At 44.8% G+C, this 20,402-nt stretch overlaps 3 protein-coding genes and 2 long non-coding RNA genes across 17 annotated transcripts in view; 2 read left to right on the forward strand and 3 right to left on the reverse strand.

The window, feature by feature from the left end:
- The first annotated feature begins 465 nt into the window (after positions 1 to 465).
- Positions 466 to 9,957, forward strand: LOC148901980 (phosphatidylinositol 4,5-bisphosphate 3-kinase catalytic subunit alpha isoform). Its single transcript, XM_088990139.1, has 28 exons — positions 466 to 779; positions 1,872 to 1,981; positions 2,054 to 2,157; positions 2,339 to 2,501; positions 2,584 to 2,793; positions 3,129 to 3,196; positions 3,769 to 3,897; positions 3,959 to 4,012; positions 4,125 to 4,234; positions 4,293 to 4,434; positions 4,498 to 4,583; positions 4,704 to 4,809; positions 4,900 to 5,052; positions 5,131 to 5,262; positions 5,408 to 5,532; positions 5,731 to 5,812; positions 6,028 to 6,192; positions 6,427 to 6,530; positions 6,609 to 6,708; positions 6,785 to 6,856; positions 6,924 to 7,030; positions 7,183 to 7,304; positions 7,377 to 7,455; positions 7,525 to 7,695; positions 8,222 to 8,339; positions 8,407 to 8,558; positions 8,630 to 8,778; positions 9,068 to 9,957. The coding sequence occupies exons 2-28, from the start codon at positions 1,897 to 1,899 to the stop codon at positions 9,190 to 9,192; spliced, it is 3,213 nt and encodes a 1,070-aa protein (XP_088846265.1). The 5' UTR covers positions 466 to 779; positions 1,872 to 1,896; the 3' UTR covers positions 9,193 to 9,957.
- LOC148901981 (uncharacterized) lies at positions 3,225 to 6,572 on the reverse strand. The gene is made up of 5 exons (XR_016114212.1): positions 6,448 to 6,572; positions 5,401 to 5,518; positions 4,164 to 4,228; positions 3,980 to 4,043; positions 3,225 to 3,860 (listed from the first exon to the last, which is right to left on the reverse strand). It is a non-coding gene; the product is annotated as an uncharacterized LOC148901981 (long non-coding RNA).
- On the reverse strand, positions 6,684 to 8,752 carry LOC148901982 (uncharacterized). Its single transcript, XR_016114211.1, has 3 exons — positions 8,615 to 8,752; positions 7,503 to 7,665; positions 6,684 to 6,823 (listed from the first exon to the last, which is right to left on the reverse strand). It is a non-coding gene; the product is annotated as an uncharacterized LOC148901982 (long non-coding RNA).
- Positions 9,958 to 12,351: 2,394 nt separating the features above from the next.
- LOC148901983 (high mobility group protein B2-like) lies at positions 12,352 to 16,899 on the reverse strand. 2 transcript variants are annotated; one of them, XM_088990165.1, is made up of 6 exons: positions 16,734 to 16,891; positions 14,630 to 14,788; positions 14,382 to 14,533; positions 14,100 to 14,274; positions 12,957 to 13,078; positions 12,352 to 12,573 (listed from the first exon to the last, which is right to left on the reverse strand). In XM_088990165.1, the coding sequence occupies exons 2-6, from the start codon at positions 14,777 to 14,779 to the stop codon at positions 12,570 to 12,572; spliced, it is 603 nt and encodes a 200-aa protein (XP_088846291.1). In that variant the 5' UTR covers positions 14,780 to 14,788; positions 16,734 to 16,891; the 3' UTR covers positions 12,352 to 12,569. The 2 variants fall into 2 exon arrangements, with proteins under 2 accessions (XP_088846291.1, XP_088846292.1); XM_088990166.1 differs by having other exon boundaries at positions 12,352 to 13,078; positions 16,734 to 16,899.
- A 1,780-nt stretch (positions 16,900 to 18,679) lies between these two features.
- The window catches only part of ctc1 (CST telomere replication complex component 1), a 15,508-nt gene continuing 13,785 nt past the window's right edge, over positions 18,680 to 20,402 (forward strand). For 7 of the 12 annotated variants that reach the window (XR_016114213.1, XM_088990151.1, XM_088990156.1 and 4 more), the window contains exons 1-5: positions 18,680 to 18,816; positions 19,166 to 19,253; positions 19,735 to 19,900; positions 19,973 to 20,123; positions 20,193 to 20,392. Coding sequence is in view for 10 of the 12 variants with exons in the window: in XM_088990151.1 (XP_088846277.1) it covers positions 18,757 to 18,816; positions 19,166 to 19,253; positions 19,735 to 19,900; positions 19,973 to 20,123; positions 20,193 to 20,392 (665 nt within the window). In the remaining 2 variants the exon portion in view is untranslated. Of the gene's footprint in view, positions 18,817 to 19,165; positions 19,254 to 19,734; positions 20,124 to 20,192; positions 20,393 to 20,402 lie in introns of those variants that run through there. The other 5 variants (XM_088990159.1, XM_088990149.1, XM_088990155.1 and 2 more) reach the window with 3 other exon arrangements.

Raw genomic sequence — 20,402 nt, forward strand, 5'->3', positions numbered from 1 at the left:
TTTCTCAAAGATTCGAATTTCGGACTGATGCTTTTTCTAACCACCGGCATCAAGACGATACACTAAAAATAGGCAGAATTAATTTCTGAACACATTATGTTAATCCCTCTCCACCCCCCTCCTTGATCTTTGTCTAAATTCTCTTTGTTGACAACTACTGCATGAGAGAGAGTGTGTAACATTAACAGCTGATGTGACATCAATGATCCTCTGCTTGTTCAGAGGTGTCATCAAGGGATGGAGGCACCACTCTTGACACCTCAGCAGAGCCCAACAATGTCCTCCCTGTCACCAGATCTAAAAATTAATCGGGGTGAATGACTCAAGAGTGTCAAAAATACCAAGATGAAAATGAACATTTGCAATAATCCTGGGAGGATGACCTCCTTGTGTGATAATAGAGTGAGAGCCTTTGTATTGCCATTAATCTTTGGCAGAGGATGCTGGCCCTTTAAGAGGGGATGTGGGTAAGAGAAGCCCCCCCCCCCCCACCATGGAACTCCCCACCCCCTTCCTCCAGCACATTGTTCTGCCACTGCCGGCGAGCAGCGGCTTCCTCCGCACACTGCCCTTCGCAGCAAACACACACGGACAGACTGACGGACGCCTCGACTGGATGTGGACGCATGCCCCACGGTGGAAGGGCAGGTTGGAACGCCCGGTCAGCGTTGATGACACACAATTAGGACCGTGACACTCAAACCGGAGACAAAGACACACCGGCTGGTAACAAGGATGCTGTGAGTGAAGACACGTCGTCGGACTGTGAACAATCTCAGGTGACACACGTACACACACACATTTACACACCCACACTGAACAAAGGGGTAATCACAGCATGATGCTACCTTTCCTGTTGTCATGGCAACCATATCATAGTCTGAAGTCATGAGGAGGAGACAAGAAGAGAAGGTTGTCGGTTCATTTTCATCAAGCCATGTCAAGGTCTTCCTAGGAGATATAAATCATTTTAGTGACAAATCCTCTTCCGCACAGAGCAACAGGAAACGTTTGCGTGTGCATGTGCGCGCACGTGTCCTACTTTTTGGCCTTTGTTTGGCGGGCCCATGGAAAATGCACAAAAATGTAGAGGCAAACAGCGATTCCCCCGAAAATAAGACGACCGAGTGCATCAAAACGGTTCCCCAGAGAGAAATAAAAACCCAGCGGATATGAACACATCCACCTGTCTGTCTGTCTTTGTCAACTGCCAGAGGTGAGGCGGTTGCCATGGCACCCTCAACACCCTATAGGAGACTTGTAGAGACTTTCAGAAAGTGACTTGTAGAAACTTGAGGAACATGAAGAGACCGAGAGGGATTTTTAGGGATGACACTTGGGGGCTACAAAGGAACTTAAGCCATAAATAGGGTCATGTTGGTTTGGCATCGCATGCTCCTCAGGGGAACTATGATAACTGAAGACTTTAAAGGATTTTTTTAAGGACATGATAAGTCTTGTGGGAATTGGTACGGACGTGATTTGGAAAATACTTGTTGTGAAATGACTTGGAGGGATATGAAGACACTTGTATTCAGTTTTGGGGGACATGGAATGACTTGGGGGGGATTTTAAGGAACATCAGGAGATGCAAGAGACTTGTACAATGGAACGTACAGTATATAGACTTGAAGAAACGTGAAGACACTTGTAGGGACTTATAAATACATAGAGACGCTTGGGTGTGTGTTTGTAAGAATCATTAGGAACAAGCTTCTCGGGACTATGGGCTATGACAATACTTTAAGAGACATGAGAAGAGGTGTAGACCAATCACTTAAAAAAAATATGGCCTTTTACGGACAGACATGAAGGGACTTGAAGCATTCAGTGTGATGAACAAATGTCACGTCCATCGATTTGTCTGACAGGTGCTCCGGAGGCGAGGGAGCTACCATGGCACCCCGACCGTCATCAGGGGAATTATGGGGTCTCCACCTGATGCCCCCGCGCATCCTGGTGGACTGCTGTCTTCCCAACGGTACGAGTTTGCTCCCCCGTTTTGTGTTCTAATCCGACACGGATTCCAATGGCCGTGTTGTGTTGGTCGCAGGGATGATGGTGAGTCTGGAGTGTCTTCGAGAAACTCCTCTCATCAGCATCAAACAGCAGCTCTTCACAGAGGCTCGGAAGTATCCCCTCTACCACCTTCTCCAGGTACGGCCTTTCTCAGTCTTTTTTTTTCAGGCACTACAGTATTTTTCAGACATTACTGGACTGGACTGAAAGGAAACGACTCCTTCACACATTCAGAAACATGAAAAGATTGACAAAACTTGGAGTGGACAGAGAAAACTTGATGGGATTGACTGATCCTCTGTTCTCTGGCCGACTATAGGAAGAGTCCAGCTACATCTTTGTAGGCGTGACCCAGGAAGCAGAGAGGGAAGAATTTTACGATGAGACAAGGCGTCTGTGCGACCTTCGCTTGTTTCACCCCATCCTGAAAGTAATTGAGCCGCTGGGAAATCGTGAGGAGAAGATTCTGAATCGAGAGATCGGTAAGGTGCAAGGAAAGGGGTGGAAAAGTAACCGGTTTGCCTCACTCCAATTCTCTGGCCACGTCACCATGTTTCCTCATAGGATTCGCCATCGGGATGCCAGTCTGCGAGTTTGAGATGATGAAGGACCCTGAGGTTCAAGACTTCCGTCGGGCCATATTGGGCGTGTGTAGAGAGGCCATGGAGGAACGGGAGGGGGGCGGGGCCCATAGCCAAGCACTCTACGTTTATCCCCCAAATGTCGAGTCTAGCCCCCAACTCCCACAGCACATCTACAGCAAGCTGGACAAAGGTACAAGTTTCTCATCCATCACACTTGAAAAACTGCATCTTGAATGTCTGAATTGAACTGACTTCTACTTTCGGTACATGTGCGGACCTGAAGAAGTTTCCAGTGGTTTGAAGGACATGAATTCGAAGGACTTTCAGGAATATTCAGATGTTTGACTAGAGTTGAAGGGACGTTTAGAAACATGACTTGTAGGGAGTCGTCGGTACAGAAAGACATTGCTTGCAATGAAGAACACAATGTGATTTGGAGACTGATGGAAAGACGTATGAAGACCAGAAGAAACTGTCCACTCTTTGGCTACAAGAATTGACATACTTTCTTGTGTCTGTCCACAGGAAGACTGATTGTAACCATCTGGGTGATCGTGTCGCCGACAAACTCCAAACAGAAATATACGCTAAAGGTACCCCTTGATACACCGAAAACCTGATACGGTATATCGTAAAAGAGAGGTCGGATTTCTTTTTTTTACTCATTCGCTGCCATTCCCGAATTTATTTGTGAATTGAAAAGCATGATGTGGAGCGCCATTCCTGAATTTGTTTGGGTTTTGTTTTTCCTTGTGTGGGGTGCCGATAAAGCGCTGGTCAGACTTCTCTTCCATGAGGGGGCAGCATTTCCCTTTATCCATGTTAGCGCTTTGTTACAGCGTCAGCTGTTGTTAAATCACTATATAAATCAATATGTAAGTATTGTATTTTTTTACAGCCGCCCCCATTTCAAGCTCAGATAACTCCAGACCCACATAACTTAGGAATTAACTCTTTTTTTCCTGATGAAAGAAGAGAGTCTACGGTTTCTTATGCTGAAATGAAAGTTTATGTAGTCCTAAAACGAAGTATTCTGTGGGTCCTGCAATTTGAGTGAAAATGAAAAAAACCCTGGCAGTGGAGCGGACACAAATTTGCACATGGTCTGGCAGTGAATGAGTTAATAACTCCCCTGAAAGATATATACTTCCCTCGGCATGCACAGGTGAGCCATGATAGCCTTCCCGAACAGCTGATAGCAGAATCCATCAGGAAGAAAAGCAGGTCCATGCACCTTTCCCCTCAGCAGCTACGCCTCTGCGTACAAGAGTACCAGGGCCAGTACATCCTCAAGGTAGAACCTCAACTCAATTTTTATCACGGCCGTCTGACTTATGCACGTAAAACTTCCGCAGGTGTGTGGCTGTGATGAGTACCTGTTGGAAAAGTATCCACTCAGTCAGTACAAGGTGACGGCTTTCACGGATTGGTCCTCTCGCTCTGATGGAAAAGCGTTTGGACATTTATTTGAAATGATATAGAGTACTACTAAAACAAACAAAAACGTCTATCTGCCCACAGTACATCCGCTCCTGTATCATAGTAGGTCGTCTTCCTCACCTCATGCTAGTCTCCAAAGACAGTCTTTACTGTCAACTTCCTGCCTCCAGCTTCGTCACTCCGTCCTATAGGTAAGGCGAGCGCATAAACAGAGAACCGATCATGGACAAGGAATTTTTTGCGTTTCAGTCGCCGGACTCCGCAGCCATCTCCCTGTCCCGGAGGGAACGACGGGTCTCCACCACGTTCGCTGTGGGCCTTCAATAGCCGGCTGAGGGTTCGATTGCTCTGCGCCACCTACGTCAACGTCAATATCCGAGACATTGATAAGGTTTGTCTGGGTGTGTTTGTCTCGCGCCGTACTTTGTCTGAGTCTTTCTCATGATTTGTGTAGATTTATGTAAGAACGGGGATTTATCACGGAGGAGAGCCGCTGTGTGACAATGTCAACACACAAAGAGTCCCATGTTCCAATCCAAGGTAACATAGCAAAGAGTGACTTGGCTTTTTTAAACAATTCTTCTACATTTTTCCCCTTTTAAACTAGTACCTGTAATCCTACTTAAAATCACCATTTTACCTGTTCTGGATAACACATAGATGGAACGAATGGCTGACCTATGACATCTACCTTGCCGACCTGCCCCGCTCAGCCCGACTCTGCCTGTCTATCTGCTCTGTGAAAGGAAGGAAAGGTGCTAAGGAGGTAGGAAAGGAATGGAGAAAGGAAACAGGAAGTCAGAGAGAAGAGGAAGAGGAGCCACCAAATGAATGACTCTGTCCATTTGTATGTCAGGAACACTGTCCGCTGGCTTGGGGAAACGTGAATCTCTTCGACTATAAGGACATTCTGGTTTCAGGGAAAGTGGCGCTAAGTTTATGGCCCGTGCCTCACGGCCTCGAAGACTTGCTAAACCCAATCGGGGTGGCCGGTTCCAATCCGAACAAGGTAAGCCACCTTTGGGTTTTTTTGCGTCTCTTCTGGGCCCGGGATCAGCTCTCCTAATTGGTTGTTCCTGATCGCCAGGAATCTCCCTGTGTCGAACTCGAGTTCTCCTGGTTCAACCAGCCGGTTGTTTTTCCAGACGAGCAGCAAATTGAAGAGCACGCCAACTGGACCATCAGCAGGGAGCTGGGCTTCAACTACACTCATGGGCTGGTAAGACACACACACACACACACACACACACACACACACACACACACACACACACACACACACACACACACACACACACACACACACACACACACACACACACAACATACACGCAGGTGGACAAAAAGCCTGTCTCACTGTGTAGAACAGTCGCCTGGCGTGTGACAGCAGCGTTTCAGCAGCGGATGCTGAGCAGCTTCGGTGCCTCTGCTCCAAAGATCCTCTCTATGAACTCTCGGAACAAGAGAAGGACTTCCTGTGGAGACACAGGTGAGGACTAAATTCCCACTCATGCAAGCCAGGGCCTAATCTTTGTGTTGTGTGTGTGTGTGTGTGTGTGTGTGTGTGTGTGTGTGTGTGTGTGTGTGTGTGTGTGTGTGTGTGTGTGTGTGTGTGTGTGTGTGTGTGTGTGTGTGTGTGTGTGTGTGTGCGCGCGCATGCGTGCGTGCGTGTTTCACTCTTTTGCAGACATTACTGTGTCAATATCCCAGAGTCTCTTCCCAAGCTCCTTCTTTCTGTCAAATGGAATTCCAGAGATGAAGTATCTCAGGTAGGAGATGTCCAACCAATGGTTGGACATAAGGCACACAAATACAAGTCATAACTGCCACTTAGCAGTTTTTTTGACGACGATACTAGTGCAGCGTGTTCTACCGGAAACAAATTCCTTGTATGTTCTACATACTTGGCAATAAAGATGATTCTGATTCTGATAAGTAAGGAAAACCTCAATTGCTTATTTATCTATTCACCTATCATTACCAGATGTACTGCCTTTTGAAGGAGTGGCCTCTGATGGAGTCCGAGTCAGCTCTGGAGTTATTGGACTGCAACTTTCCTGACCCGATGGTCAGAGAGTTCGCGCTGCGCTGCCTGGTCCAGAGTCTGACGGATGACAAACTGTCCCAGTACCTACTACAGCTCGTACAGGTTTGCTAATCATCTGGAGGCAGAGATGGCAAATCCAGGTCCAGAGAGTGCCATCGGGTTTGCTTCAGTCACGTGTACTTCCACCCATAGGCTGTTTGAGTTGAAGCAACTGCGGCATTAAAAAAATGTCGCAGTTTTTTTTTCTATCTGGACCTGGACTTGCCATGTCTCCCCTCATTGAAAGGTATGCCACCCTGGCACCTAAGCAAAAATATATTTGTAATCCATGTTCAGGTGTTAAAATATGAGATGTACCTGGACAACCCGCTGGCCCGTTTCCTGATCAAGAAAGCGTTGACCAATCAAAGGATAGGACACTTCTTCTTCTGGCATCTCAAGTGAGCAAGACGGTTGATGACATGAGAGGCCGACACATGAACATTGACACGTTGACATTGGCGTGTTTCCGTCATCAGGTCAGAGATGCACAATAAGACAGTGTCACGTCGTTTTGGCTTGCTGCTGGAAGCCTTTTGCAGAGCATGTGGCATGTACCTCAAACACCTGAACCGACAGGTGAGGGGAGGTCCTTCTGTCCGTCATTCAGTCCTTGATTGCTGGATCCATGAGATATACGAATGCGTCCATGCAGGTGGAGGCCATGGATAAATTGGTGAACCTCACAGATACGCTGAAACAGGAAAAGAAAGACGAGACACAGAAAGTAAGGAAGTGAGGCACACACCCTAGTCTGACTTTTTACATCATCCCACACGTGATTGCTTGTTTAGACTCAGATGAAGTTCCTGGTGGAGCACATGTCCCGTCCAGATTACATGGAAGCGCTACAGGGATTCGTCTCTCCTTTGAACCCTGTTCATCAACTGGGACACCTCAGGTGATACTCCTTCCACCAATGAGATCAGACCAATTTGAAGAATTGAGACTTTCTTGACTAAAATTTAGGGTAGATTCCATTAGAATTTGCGGGCCTTTATTTATGACTTGCTCCTACGTGGGAATCAATGAAACTCAACATGTTGTGTCCAGGCTGGAGGAGTGCAGGATAATGTCGTCGGCAAAGCGTCCACTGTGGCTGAACTGGGAGAACCCCGATATCATGTCAGAGCTACTCTTCACCAACAACGAGATCATCTTCAAGAATGGCGACGGTACCATATTTTGCTCGGGAGAGTAGGAAATGTGGCTCCCGTGTAATCAACTCATGTTTGGTTGCTTTCCAGATCTACGGCAGGATATGCTAACCCTCCAGATCATCAAGATTATGGAAAATATCTGGCAGAACCAAGGCCTGGACTTGCGGTGAGACATCAGCGAAAATGACAAAGCATTCATGACAAAGGACTTACACTTTGTGTACGTTGCTCTCAGAATGCTCCCCTATGGATGCCTGTCCATCGGCGACTGTGTTGGTCTCATCGAGGTTGTGAAGAGCAGTTTCACCATCATGCAGATTCAGTGCAAAGGAGGCCTGAAAGGGGCTCTGCAGTTCAACTCCAATACTTTACATCACTGGATTAAAGACAAGAACCGCGGAGAGGGGTCAGTATCTGTCTACTCTGTTTGTCTGTCAGAATAAATTAGTTTCCGTACTATAGTAGACGTCATCCAAAGGAGATTTACGAGATGATGCAGCCGCAACCTGCAATTCAGTGGGTGAAATGGACCGGGTTCCAAGCTGTTATAAACAAGTACAGTCAAACCTTCGTTTTTTTAACGTCTTAGTTATCGACCAGTTCAGTTTTCAACTAGAAATTGTGGTTTTTTTATGCCTCGGTTTACAACCAAAGTTCGGTTTTCGACCAAACTGAGCGCACCTGAATGCACCAATCGACTCCCCAAGGCTTCCTTATATGTCACTGGCTTGTGTCGCGTCTTATTGTGACCAACGCATTATCCTCATGTAGCATTCTATTGTGAGCAGGCATGTTTGTATTGTTCAATCGTGATAAAAAAGAAGACATTGATTACATTGATTATAATGGGAAATGGTTCGGTTTTTGAACAGGTTTCTGGAGTGGATTATGGTCGAAAACCAAGGTTTGACCATATAACATCCCTCTTTCAGGTATGACCGTGCCATCGACTTGTTCACCAGGTCGTGCGCCGGCTACTGTGTGGCGACATTTATTCTGGGAATTGGCGACCGGCACAATTCCAACATCATGGTCAAAGAGAACGGACAGGTGAGTCCTCCTACGTTCCCCGTCAAACCATTCCCACCCTTGTATTTGACCTAGAGCTGCCCTACAGCTCTTTCACATCGACTTCGGTCACTTCTTGGATCACAAGAAAAAGAAGTTCGGCTACAAGCGGGAGCGCGTCCCTTTTGTCCTCACGCAGGACTTTCTGATCGTCATCAGCAAAGGAATCCAGGAGTCAACCAAGACAAAAGAGTTTGACAGGTAGTCTCGTATTTTTCCTGCCAGTCTGTTTTTGTCCAAGGACGTTGCTCACTTACCCGTCTCACCGTCAGGTTTCAGGAGATGTGCTACAAGGCCTATCTGGCCATTCGACAGCACGCCAGCCTCTTTATCAACTTGTTCTCTCTGCTACTCGGATGTGGGATGCCTGAACTGCAGAGCTTCGACGACATCGCCTACTTGAGGAAAACACTGGCGCTGGGTAAACACACACACACACACACACACACACACACACACACACACACATTTAAAAGATAAATAAAATGCTATGGAATCAATCCAATATCTCAGATTTTCCATCGTGTGGCCCATGTACATGTCAGACAATTCAACGCACCAGTCAGTCAATAAACGCACAAATGGCTTCATGGCAAGCCATTTCAGGGCATACTAGGATATTGACCCTCAGACAGATAACAAGGACATCGATGAAAATCAAAATCTTGCTCTAAAGGCATCTAATTATTATTATTTTTGGGTGGGGGCAGAGAAAAGTCAACAGGAGGCGTTGGAGTACTTCAGTAAGCAGATGAATGACGCCCATCATGGAGGCTGGAGTACCAAGATGGACTGGATCTTCCACACTATCCGACACATGCCCAATGAGCACTAGCTAACAAACGCACACGCACTACAAACGTTGTAACAGCAACGCCAATCTCAGGGTTGCGGGTCCGAGAATGCCAAAGGCGTCGTCCCCCTTCTTTCGGTGCTAATGTTAAACCAGTGAGCTGCAGTTGTAGCATGTATTTGAAACAAACTTTATTGACCTACTGCTGTGAAGACAAAAAATAAAGCAATAAAAACTTTGAGACAATCAGCCCGAGCCAATTTAAGGGTGGGGGGTGGGATCGTTATGAGGTAACAGAGTAGAAACACCTTTGGAATTTTGGGGTTAAGCCTATGAATTAATAGCAGCATAACTGGTGAATGATATGAATGATTGGTTGTTGATGCTATCACTGTCTATTGATTGCGTCCACTGTGTTTATAGTGATGTTTGCACTGTGTGACAGTACTTCGCTAAAACAAAGTATGACTTTTGAGAAATAAAGAAATGAAATAAATGATTTCAAGAAGTTGTTGTGAATGGTCGCCATCGCGGATCTCGTTTTGAGACATGGCTTGCTTTGTCGCCATCTTGTGGTCAATATAACTATTGCATATTATTGTTGAAGGCGTGCGAATGTTCAGCAACTTAGCAAATGAGAAGGTTTCTTCAGCCGTCATCTGTACAAAAGTGAAGGTTTCGGACGTTTCGCCTCCTATCCAAGAGGCTTCGTCAGCGAACTAAAGTCTGACTGGTCGTATCGGCCCCATTTATATATCCCTAATGTCCAGACATGATGGCGCCGGACACAGCTATGATAGGTCCCTACTCTCAGGTTGGGGGGGGGGGGGGGGCAGACCGGTTAAACCAGACCGGTTTAATGAAGGATTTTGTTGTTTTATAAGAATCGCTTCTTTTACCCCCCTTTCAAACCATCTATGTTCTTTCGCTAAGATTTTAACCTCATTGTCGTCAAATGAGTGGTTACTAGCTTTTAGGTGCAAATGTACTGCCGATTGAGGTCCACTTATATTATCCCTGCGATGTTGATAAAGTCTTTTTTTGAGAATTTGTTGAGTCTCCCCAATGTACTGCTCTTTACAATTTTCATTCTTACAATGTATGGAATAAACTACATTACTTTGTCGTTGTACTAAATTCATCCTGTCTACTTGATAACTAATGTTAAGCAGATTCCTTACTTACAGACAGTGTAACGAAGGCGGAAGTAGTCGCCGAAACATGTCAGGTATTTGAACACCGACAATACACTGTCTGTAAGTAAGGAATCTGCTTAACATACATTACTTTGTTTTTCATTTGGTAGCCTATCTTTTGGATGAACTCATTTTTGCCTTAAAGTGTAGACTTCAACATTAAATTTACTCGTGAGGACATTCAAAAGAACCAACTAGCCTTCTTGGATTGTAAAGTAATTATAAAAGAGGACAGAGCGCTAAAAACAGAAGTCTTTAGGAAGGCTACGCACACTGACCAATACTTACTTTTTGACTCTAACCACCCTTTACAACATAAACTAGGAGTTATCAGAACCCTCCAGCATAGGGCTAAACTAATACCAACTAGCACTGAAGGTAGAGAAAAGGAGTCTAAACATATCAGGAGAGCACTCACTGTGGGTACCCTCAGTGGTCATTCAACAAATGTCAGAATGAAAGAATAGCGAACGAAACCAATAATTCTCAAGATTCAAAAAGGAGAGGAGTAGCAGTACCGTACATTGCAGGAGTTTCTGAAAAATTACAAAGAGTCCTTTGGCAACATAAAATTCCTACTTATTTCAAACCGATGAACACGTTAAGGCAAAAATTAGTGCATCCAAAAGATAGGCTACCAAATGAAAAACAAAGTAATGTAGTTTATTCCATACATTGTAAGAATGAAAATTGTAAAGAGCAGTACATTGGGGAGACTCAACAAATTCTCAAAAAAAGACTTTGTCAACATCGCAGGGATAATATAAGTGGACCTCAATCGGCAGTACATTTGCACCTAAAAGCTAGCAACCACTCATTTGACGACAATGAGGTTAAAATCTTAGCGAAAGAACATAGATGGTTTGAAAGGGGGGTAAAAGAAGCGATTCTTATAAAACAACAAAATCCTTCATTAAACCGGTCTGGTGGGGTGAGGTTCAATTTGGATCGTTCATACAATAGCCTGCTTAGGCAAAACAGGTTAGGCAACATTCGCAATGCTGATGGGGGTCGTTATGCTGATAAGGTGATACCGGGGGGAGTGGGGGTAATAGGCCAGTCGTTACTCAGGAATGTAGGAACAATCAGTGGGGCCACAGGGAGGGGTCCTCTGCCCCCCCCCCCCCAACCTGAGAGTAGGGACCTATCATAGCTGTGTCCGGCGCCACCATGTCTGGACATTAGGGATATATAAATGGGGCCGATACGACCAGTCAGACTTTAGTTCGCTGACGAAGCCTCTTGGATAGGAGGCGAAACGTCCGAAACCTTCACTTTTGTACAGATGACGGCTGAAGAAACCTTCTTATCGATGGACCACTCCTGTACGACTGAGAGCTTACACAGACAACTTAGCAAATGTTTTTTTCGGCAGGGTTAGTTCAAAGTAGCAAAGACCTTCTCCCAGACATCCGCAAACAGTTTTAATGGTCACAAGCACATTTTCCTGTCACCATTACATTTTTGAATATGTTCAAAATGTCTTTGCGGCTGTTAGAATTATTTGTGAATGTCTACCCAAGGTCTTTGGAACCTTTAACAAACACCTGGAATTAAAACAAAAACATTATGGCAAATCTCTGCTGCATCATCATCTTAGAAAATAACAAAGAATAAATTATGTGACATTAAACTAGTGATTCCCAACCAACAGCCATGACACGTGAGTACGCCACAGGAAACGATCCCATTTTAATTTAAATTATTTCTCTGCTACAAGTAATGGATCTTCAGTCCATCTATGCATGTGATAAATACTAACAGGGAGGATGTCACATGTGTCATCGCCCTTTTGCCATGCATAAAATAGAATAAGACTTGATTTTGTTACCATAATTTTATAGCATAAAATTTACGCATTGGCTCATGTTCGGATACCCTGCATTAAGCCTCCACCATGACTTTTCACCAAAAACACCAGTACTCACCAATCCGCCGGCCAGTGCGTGACACCTGCTCCAACAAAAAGAGTTATTATATTAACAGGTGCAAAAGAAAACGGATGTGTGCATTTTCCTCTCTTGTTTTATTATAAAAGTCGTTTCTACATTGACTGTGAACAAAAACAAATAAAAGCATGACATTGAATAGTCCAGGGTCTCCATGGCAACATACAGGTAAGAATGGTTGAAGGGGAGGGGGCTGGTGTTGGGATAACCATGGCAACAGTGGCGGTTGTTGGAGGGGGGGGGGTCTATTATCATCGTCCTCGGACCTCACACCTTACCTACACACACACACACACAAAATAACTCACCCAGAGTGTGTTTATGTCACATCTGGAACCCACCACACGAGAAGCAAGGTGCTTTGAGAACTCAAGTAATTACAATTTTTAAAAGGCATCAGCCCATTGGGGGGGGGGGGGGGTGGCTGTCACCGTGGCTAGAGAAATGCCTCTGATTGGCTGTAATCGACTCTTGTGAAGCTCCGCCCCTGCCACTTTATAAGCCAATCAGCAGCTTGGAGAGTTATTTGTCTTAAAAAGAAAAACCAAAATGTTTGAATGCTTGACTTGAACCCTCCGCTATTTCTCTCTCTCTCTCACACACACACACACACACACACACACACACACACAAATACACACACACAACCATGGGTCCCTACTCGTCATCATCATCCTCTTCATCGTCGTCTTCGCCTTCGTCATCCTCCTCTTCCTCACCGCCCTGAGCGGATGAACCGGGATTCCTGGCGTATGACACGCCACCCCGATATGCTACCATATCCTGGGAGGACAAAAAGCACAAAGAAGCTTAAAAAAATAAAAAAAAAACACTCATTTTCCACACATAGCAAACCTCTCCAGAAAAAGTGCTCAAATAAAATACTTTGATATCATCAGTGTTGACAAGTATTATGAATACACCAAGATGGCAACAATGACAAAGTCACAGTCTTCCATAGCTGGGTGTCATATGTCAATACAACAGCGAGGTAATGAGGTCCTCCCCGAAGCATATTCAGTTTGATCTGATCTTCTGAATGGTTAGAATATTTCTCTGGCAATTCGGCTTAGTATTATAAACCTTCGGGAACCATTGTTGGGCTTAAAACCTGAGTACGATTTTTTTTATTTGACAGAAAGTGACATCATGGTCAGAATCAAAATCAGAAAACCTTTATTCGTCCCACAATGGGGAAATTTGCAAATATATCATTTAATCTCTCAAGGTCACTTTACAGTCAACTGATATTTTTTTCTGTGGGTGAGCAACGGCAGCCACACGTGCCAGCGTTCACTCAACCCTGAAGCAACTCAAATAGATAGAAAGCTAGCTAGCGAGCTAATAGATAGCCAATAGCTAGCTAGCTATTTTGCTAATAGATAGCTAGCTAGCCAGCTAATAGATAGCCAATAGCTAGCTCACTAGCTATATAACTAATAGCTATCTAGTTAGACAGATATCCAATAGCTATATATCTAGCTAGCTAGCTAACAGTTCCAGCTTGTTTATTGCAATTTTCTCCATTGTAAGACTATTAAAGGCTTTCTGATTCTGATTATCAGCAACAAATCCGACCCTGTGAAAATAATACTCTCTCTTGCTCTATTGTTTTATAGAACGTTTTTAAACTACATTTTTATGTTTCAATCCTTAACAGTATTTAGATTAGCACACAAAGCTGACAACTGTAGATTTCCAAGACAGATAAAGCAAATATATTTCACAATAAATATCTGATATATAGTGGGTCAGTAGTCCAAGGGTGGAGGACAGGGGACAATGTTGATATGCGTTTCCTCACCCGGTCATATTTCTCCCGGAGTTTCTGCGCCTTCTCCTCGTACGGCAGCTTGTCAGACTGTGATAACTTGCTCCACATCTCGCCCAGCTTCTTGGCGCAGTCACCTATGGAAAGCCCGGGGAACTGCTGCTTCACACTGGGACGGTACTCACTGCAGAACACGAAGAACGCTGACCTACGAGACAGTGACAAGCATCGCTGTGATTTCAAGATGGGTGTCGCCCTCTGGTGGAGGGAAGATGCCAATTACAACCCCGAGGTTCTTAAAGGAATTGGACTTACGGGGGCCGCTTGGGTGCGTTGGGGTCTTTCCTCTTGCGCCCCCTCTTTCCAAAACCTTTGGGTGGGACGTAGTCCCTCATCTCCCTGTTGTAACGCACTTTATCGGCCTTGGCCATGTCCTCAAAACACTTCTTATCAGTGGGAGACAAACCCTATCAAAAGACAAACGTTCACCTCTGTTGACTGAATGACCCCACATTCACATACCCCCTTCCCCGCGCGTCCTTGCCCCTTATCGCGGATCTCACCTTCCATCTCTCTGAACACTTCTTGGAGAACTCGGCAAAGTTTACTGACTGCTCCGGGTTCTTCTTGCGATGTTCCTCTCGACACGTCTGCACGAAGAAAGCGTACGCAGACGTCTTCCCCTTGGGCTTGTTCACATCTTTGCGCATCATGGTGGCGGCCTGAGATGCGACACAGATGTTCACCATTTATAGTCTCTCTAGCTTCATTTACATACCCACACACACATATACAATTGCTGCTGTGTATTGGGAATTTCTCCAGTGTAAGACCAATAAAGGTTTTTTTATATATATATATATATATATATATATATATATATATATATATATATATATATATATATATATATATATATATAAAACCTGGATGCACACGTAAATAGTCACTTTATGTCGAGTCAATGGCACCACGACAGTGGCTGCCTTTCCAGCATCTCTTCTATTTTGTTTTTCTACTTCTTCCTTTCCTTTCCTCTTCCTTCCATAACTTTGCTGCTGTGAAATGTAAATGTCTCCACTGCAAGACTAATAAAGACTCATCCAATCCAATACAGCTACATATATCAAATATGCTTTTTTTATACTGTGTTTCTATACTTTGCACTATGTGCAGTTCTTTTTATGAAACTTTTCTTTGGTGCAGTTGTACATTTCAGTCTCCTGACATTTTCTTTTGTGCATGGAATACTTTGTTTTATCTTATGAGACCCCCCACCTCACCCCTTTCAATTTTGCTGCTGTGAATTGCAAATTTCCCCATCGTGGGACTATTAAAGGCTTTGTGATTCCGATGTGTAGAGCTGCTTAGCTTATTCCGAAAAGGTTGTAGGTGAGCTGAAGGGGTCAACTGACAAAACAGCACTTTTTTACCGTATTTTACTAGATTCATACATTTTCACCCCAAGAAATACCTCTGTATATACGTTCAGTTATGTAGTAGTATGTCTTTGACAAAGCCAAGACACTGACCACCACTAATGTCCCAGTAACCCACTGTTAATTTGTCTATTGATTACTTATACCAATTACAGTCATTAGGGTGAGATTTAGCCCACCAAGAGATTCATCAGTTTCCCTCTGATAAGTTAACCCACTGTTTATTTTTTTTCACGGGGTTGGGGTGTGTGTGTTGGTCTTTCGACATATGCAAGTCGCACCCCTCCAGACGACCTTGGTTCAAGGGGTCTGGTATGCCCTGGACTGGTCGCCAGTCAATCACAAGGCACATTAAAAAAAAAAAAAACAATCCAAACTAAATCCAAATGTAATAATTTTTCTTGATAAAAAAAAGATTTATATGTATTAGTAAGAATACAATTGTTTGTACAGGGGCAGACCGAATCTTTACTTTCAAACAAGCGTCTCGTAAACGTTAGACTGGGGGCAAATAACGGCCCATCCTTCAGCTACTAACAAAGAACTGCTGGGGATCCATTTTCTCCTCAGTCGGGGTTCACGGAGACAAAACGTGACATTCCGTGATGTGTCTCGGGAGATGGGATGGACTGCCGCGGCCACTAGCCGCTGGGAGTCGGGGCAGGAAAAGAAGACGCATCAGGGTTGGGATGGTTGAATGGATAGTGGGTAAGGAGTTAGCAACGGTTAGCTTAGCCTGGCTACCAGAACAATGAGCCACCATTTGCTTCCCGCCCTCTGCGGAACGAGCCTCCCATCCCCCTACGAGACGTCACAACGGGACGTTTTGGAGCACAAAGGGGCCCGGAGAAGAGAGCATCAATCTCCGACATTCCGTTATTTATCCGAGCGACACTTTAGTGTTCGCAATGGATATAAACTCCCCGGTTCCACACTACTCCGCATTTACAACCATTGGGCTACGGCTATGATCCGCAGAGTAGAGGGGGGCTGAGCGGCGTAGACTATTTCCTGGCGTTCGAAGTCCCTCTAAATGGGCGTTCCTCGGCTACCACAGGGCGACTCTAAGAGTCATCGGATGGCACGCACGTAAAACGGCAGCAGCAGAGGCACAATTTGAGCCCGACCGTGGTGCATTTATGCCCTCTTTACGGCCGGGCTGAATGGAGCGCTCTGCCTCCTGCTTTTGCAAACCCACGTCCCATACAAGATGGCCGGCTGTACTCACACGTTCGGAGGGCCGGCGGCAGAATGAAGCACACTCGGGATCGGGGCTGCTATTTATTTTTGTTCTTTTTTGTTGTTGACAAGTCGGGTAATTGTTGACGTCTGGTGGTTGAAGCGGAGACTGGACAGTCCGTTCACTTTCAAACTGGGTCGAGTTGAGGACCGCTCCCGCCCCCAGAACACGCCCCCCACGTCGTCTTCCAAATCAGTGGGCGGAGTGAAGGATGCGCCCTTGGCGGGGCTTAGGTGAATAATCGCATTTGAATGGCTGCATTTTGGACGAGGGGCGGAAATTCTCGTTTTGAAAAGGCGGGGCTAATTAATAGTGGAGCGCAATTGGTCATAGAAGATGTCAGTCAACGTATGACGTCAGCGTCACATTACGTTGTTTTGTTTGGTAAAATGGCGCCGATAGAAATATTTGCTCTTGTGTCTTTATCGTTGCTTTTGCAAACCATCATCATCCTGTTACATTCATGGTACACTAACTGGAGGAAATACGAAAATACACATACTATAAAGTAAAACAGCAAGGCAAACACCTCACTTACAATAAAAGTGTTTTTTTTTCAATCTAGGTTTTCTACCTTGGGCACATTCTTGGCAAACAAACTGCAATAAAATCCACCAACTTTCTAAACTGCTTCTCCGAACTAGGGTAGCGGATCAGCTGCGGTTTTCCTCGGATAACATTGGGCCAGAACTAGTCAAGGCAATCACTGGGAAGAGTGTTAGCGTTCTTAGCATGTCTGCCTCAGAGTGAAGAGGTGCAGGTTTCGATTCCGGCTCTGACATTCTTGTGTGGAGTTTGCATGTTCTTCCCGGGCCTGTGTGGGGTTTCTCCGTGTACTCCAGTTTTCTCCGTGTACTCCAGTTTTCTCCCACATAAAAAAATCGTGCACGGGAGATTAAATGAACATTCTCAATTGCCCCTAGGGGTGAGTGTGAGCACAGATGGTTGTTTTTCTATGGGTGCTCGGCAATTGGCTGGAAAGCAGCCCACAGTAGTCCAGCATGCCTGAGACCACTGTGAGGATAAAAGGGTCCCCAGTGATACACAAACTTTCGTGGAATGACAAAAAAAAAAAACAGAAAAAGAAACAAATTAAATTTAGAACCTTTAAAAAATGCAATACGATCCAAATGAAGATCATCGCTGTTCTCCCGTGTGGTTTCCTGCCCGGGCTCGTATGGGTTTTCTCCGGGTCCTCCGGTTTCCTCCCACATTCCAAAAACATGCATGGCAGGCAGATTGAACACTCCAGATTCTCCCTAGGTGTGAGTGTGAGAGTGACTGTCGTTTGTCTTTGTGTGCCCTGAGATTGGCTGGCAACCAATTCAGGGTGTCCCCCCCTCGTGCGAGCACCACCCGTGACCCTAATGAGGAATAAGCGGTATGGCAAAAGGATGGATGTATTTTATTGTATTGTATTGTATTGTATTGTATTGTATTGTATTGTATTGTATTGTATTGTATTGTATTGTATAGCATTGCATTGCATTGTATTTGCAATATATTTTATCAACATGTTTGAATTTAACTTTTGGATTGGATATGCCTTTATTATATCCATATCACACAAAGTTTTTTTTAAAGCACGGTGCTAATCTTTCAATTGCATTATACAGTGGCGGAAAGAGATTAAATCGATATTCAGGGCATAAAATTGCATTTTATTTTAATTAATCTTTCGGAACTTTCGATGGGGTTTTTCGATGGTGATGTTTGCAAAGATAATTATTAATATTTTTTTTGTGAGATTATGATAGTAAATTGGAATTTTTACTTGTTTTGGTTTATTGTTACCAAATATGAAGGAGGAAAAAAAATATCATTTGAGGCTTATGATGATACAATGTCACGCACACCGATGTAATGCGCAACGGAGTGAACAAAGAGGCAGAAATGCGTCATGTATAAGCCTCATCGTTTGCCGTAGTTGTCAAGGAAGCACGATGTGTATACTGCTGAGGATCCTCGGCGCACTATTTAAAAACATGTTTTTATAATAATAATACAATTCATGGACGACATGGACGCCGTGCAGCTGTTCAGGGAGCAATTTAATCCGCAGACTGAAGCAGTCAGTATCACCAAGTCTCAGCATTAAGTATATTTTGCGCTTGTGAATATTGACATCCATCTCACTTTTGTCATTCTCTGGGCATTGACTCAATACAATTTGGATAGTTCCGATTCTCCAGAGTAATCATTTTGATTCGGGTCCAACCATTTACATTTTACACAGTTCACATTCGATCGATTCAAAGCCCAGAGTGTGCTCGCCGGGTGTTTGTTGTTTTGACTACACGACGTAGACCTACGCGATATATCAAGTTGAATTTTTGCTCCACACTTGAGTAAAACCGTCAATTAACTTTGGTCAGCTTCTCAACTGTTAAACATTTTCTAATGTTGAATGTTGTCTACAGGAAATCAGATGGTTAGAAGAACTATTTCATTTTGTTCGAAAACACTTGTGGCCTTTGAATTCTGGCCCCGCCCCTTGCTATCAGACGGGTGAGTATCTATCTATCGATCTGTCTGTCCGCCCGTCCGTCCGTCCGTCCGTCCGCCCGCCCGTACACATACAGTATATACTCACGTTTTCAGACCAATCCCAGCAGATACAGCAAATACTCCCCTCTTGACTGCTCACCAATATCTAGTGACTAATACCACACCTGCTTTTCAGAGATAAAATTTCGATGAAACCAATGACAGATCAAGAAATAAAGTCTATTCCTGCCAAAAGGCAGAGCAGTTACTCTGTCATAGAGAATTTGAATTCAAAATAAGTCACTCCACTTTATAATTAATTTGTCATTAAAAGAAGGGGCAAAATAAATCTTAATAACTCAGTTTCTGTCTTTATTCAAAATAAATAGTCGCACAGAATAATATTTCGGAGGGTTAATTAACCCTTACTAGCCAAGCGTGACACTATGAAGGTGTGTATGTACACAAATACATTTGTTACACTGATGAAATTGATTTGCAGCGGATGAGGGTGTTTCTCACCTGAGTGCGACTCTGCTCAAGAGGATACGTGGAAAGATGTCCAATGCGTACTCGCTGCCCCTCAGCTACAGGCAAGCAAGACGTGACTCCCCCGTCCTTGCGCCATCGTTGAGATGCATTCCTTACTTAGTCTGTCTACTCACCAGGTTGGTGGCCGTCTCTGAGCTTCTTTCTCATCAGCGGCTAGCGTGTGTCAGTCATCTGTCTTGGGGCACCAGTGACGAGCGAGCATCAGCCGAGGATGCGGCGACGGTGCTGCCGGGCCAGCGGGTTTTACCTCGGGCGCACCTCCTGCTCATGGGCCGCCTGACGCACGGCCGTGACGGAGAGTGGACACTGACGGACGACAGTGGGAGTATTCGATGTGAAGTGAGTTAGCGTAACAATTTTGTTAAACATTGTGGCGCAGGAAATGATTCAGTTTGACTTCCTGTCTAGGTTGTGTCTCCCTCACCTCTGTGGATGGGTCGTCTCGTCTTTCTCCCCTCCTGGCACTACATCCCCAGCGATGCCCCTCGAGAAGCTCCAGGCTACGTGGAGATGATTAGCTCTCCTGTTCTGCTGTGTCCTGGTCCTGCACAGAAGTTAGCCTCCAGTCCTGTCGCTATCACAGAAGCTGCGGGCTTAATCCACAACAGGTGTGTCACA

This window comes from Hippocampus bargibanti, linkage group LG02, assembly GCF_051943395.1.
Source record: "Hippocampus bargibanti isolate YZ-2025 linkage group LG02, ASM5194339v1, whole genome shotgun sequence".
In the NCBI taxonomy this organism is placed as follows: Eukaryota; Metazoa; Chordata; class Actinopteri; order Syngnathiformes; family Syngnathidae; genus Hippocampus; species Hippocampus bargibanti.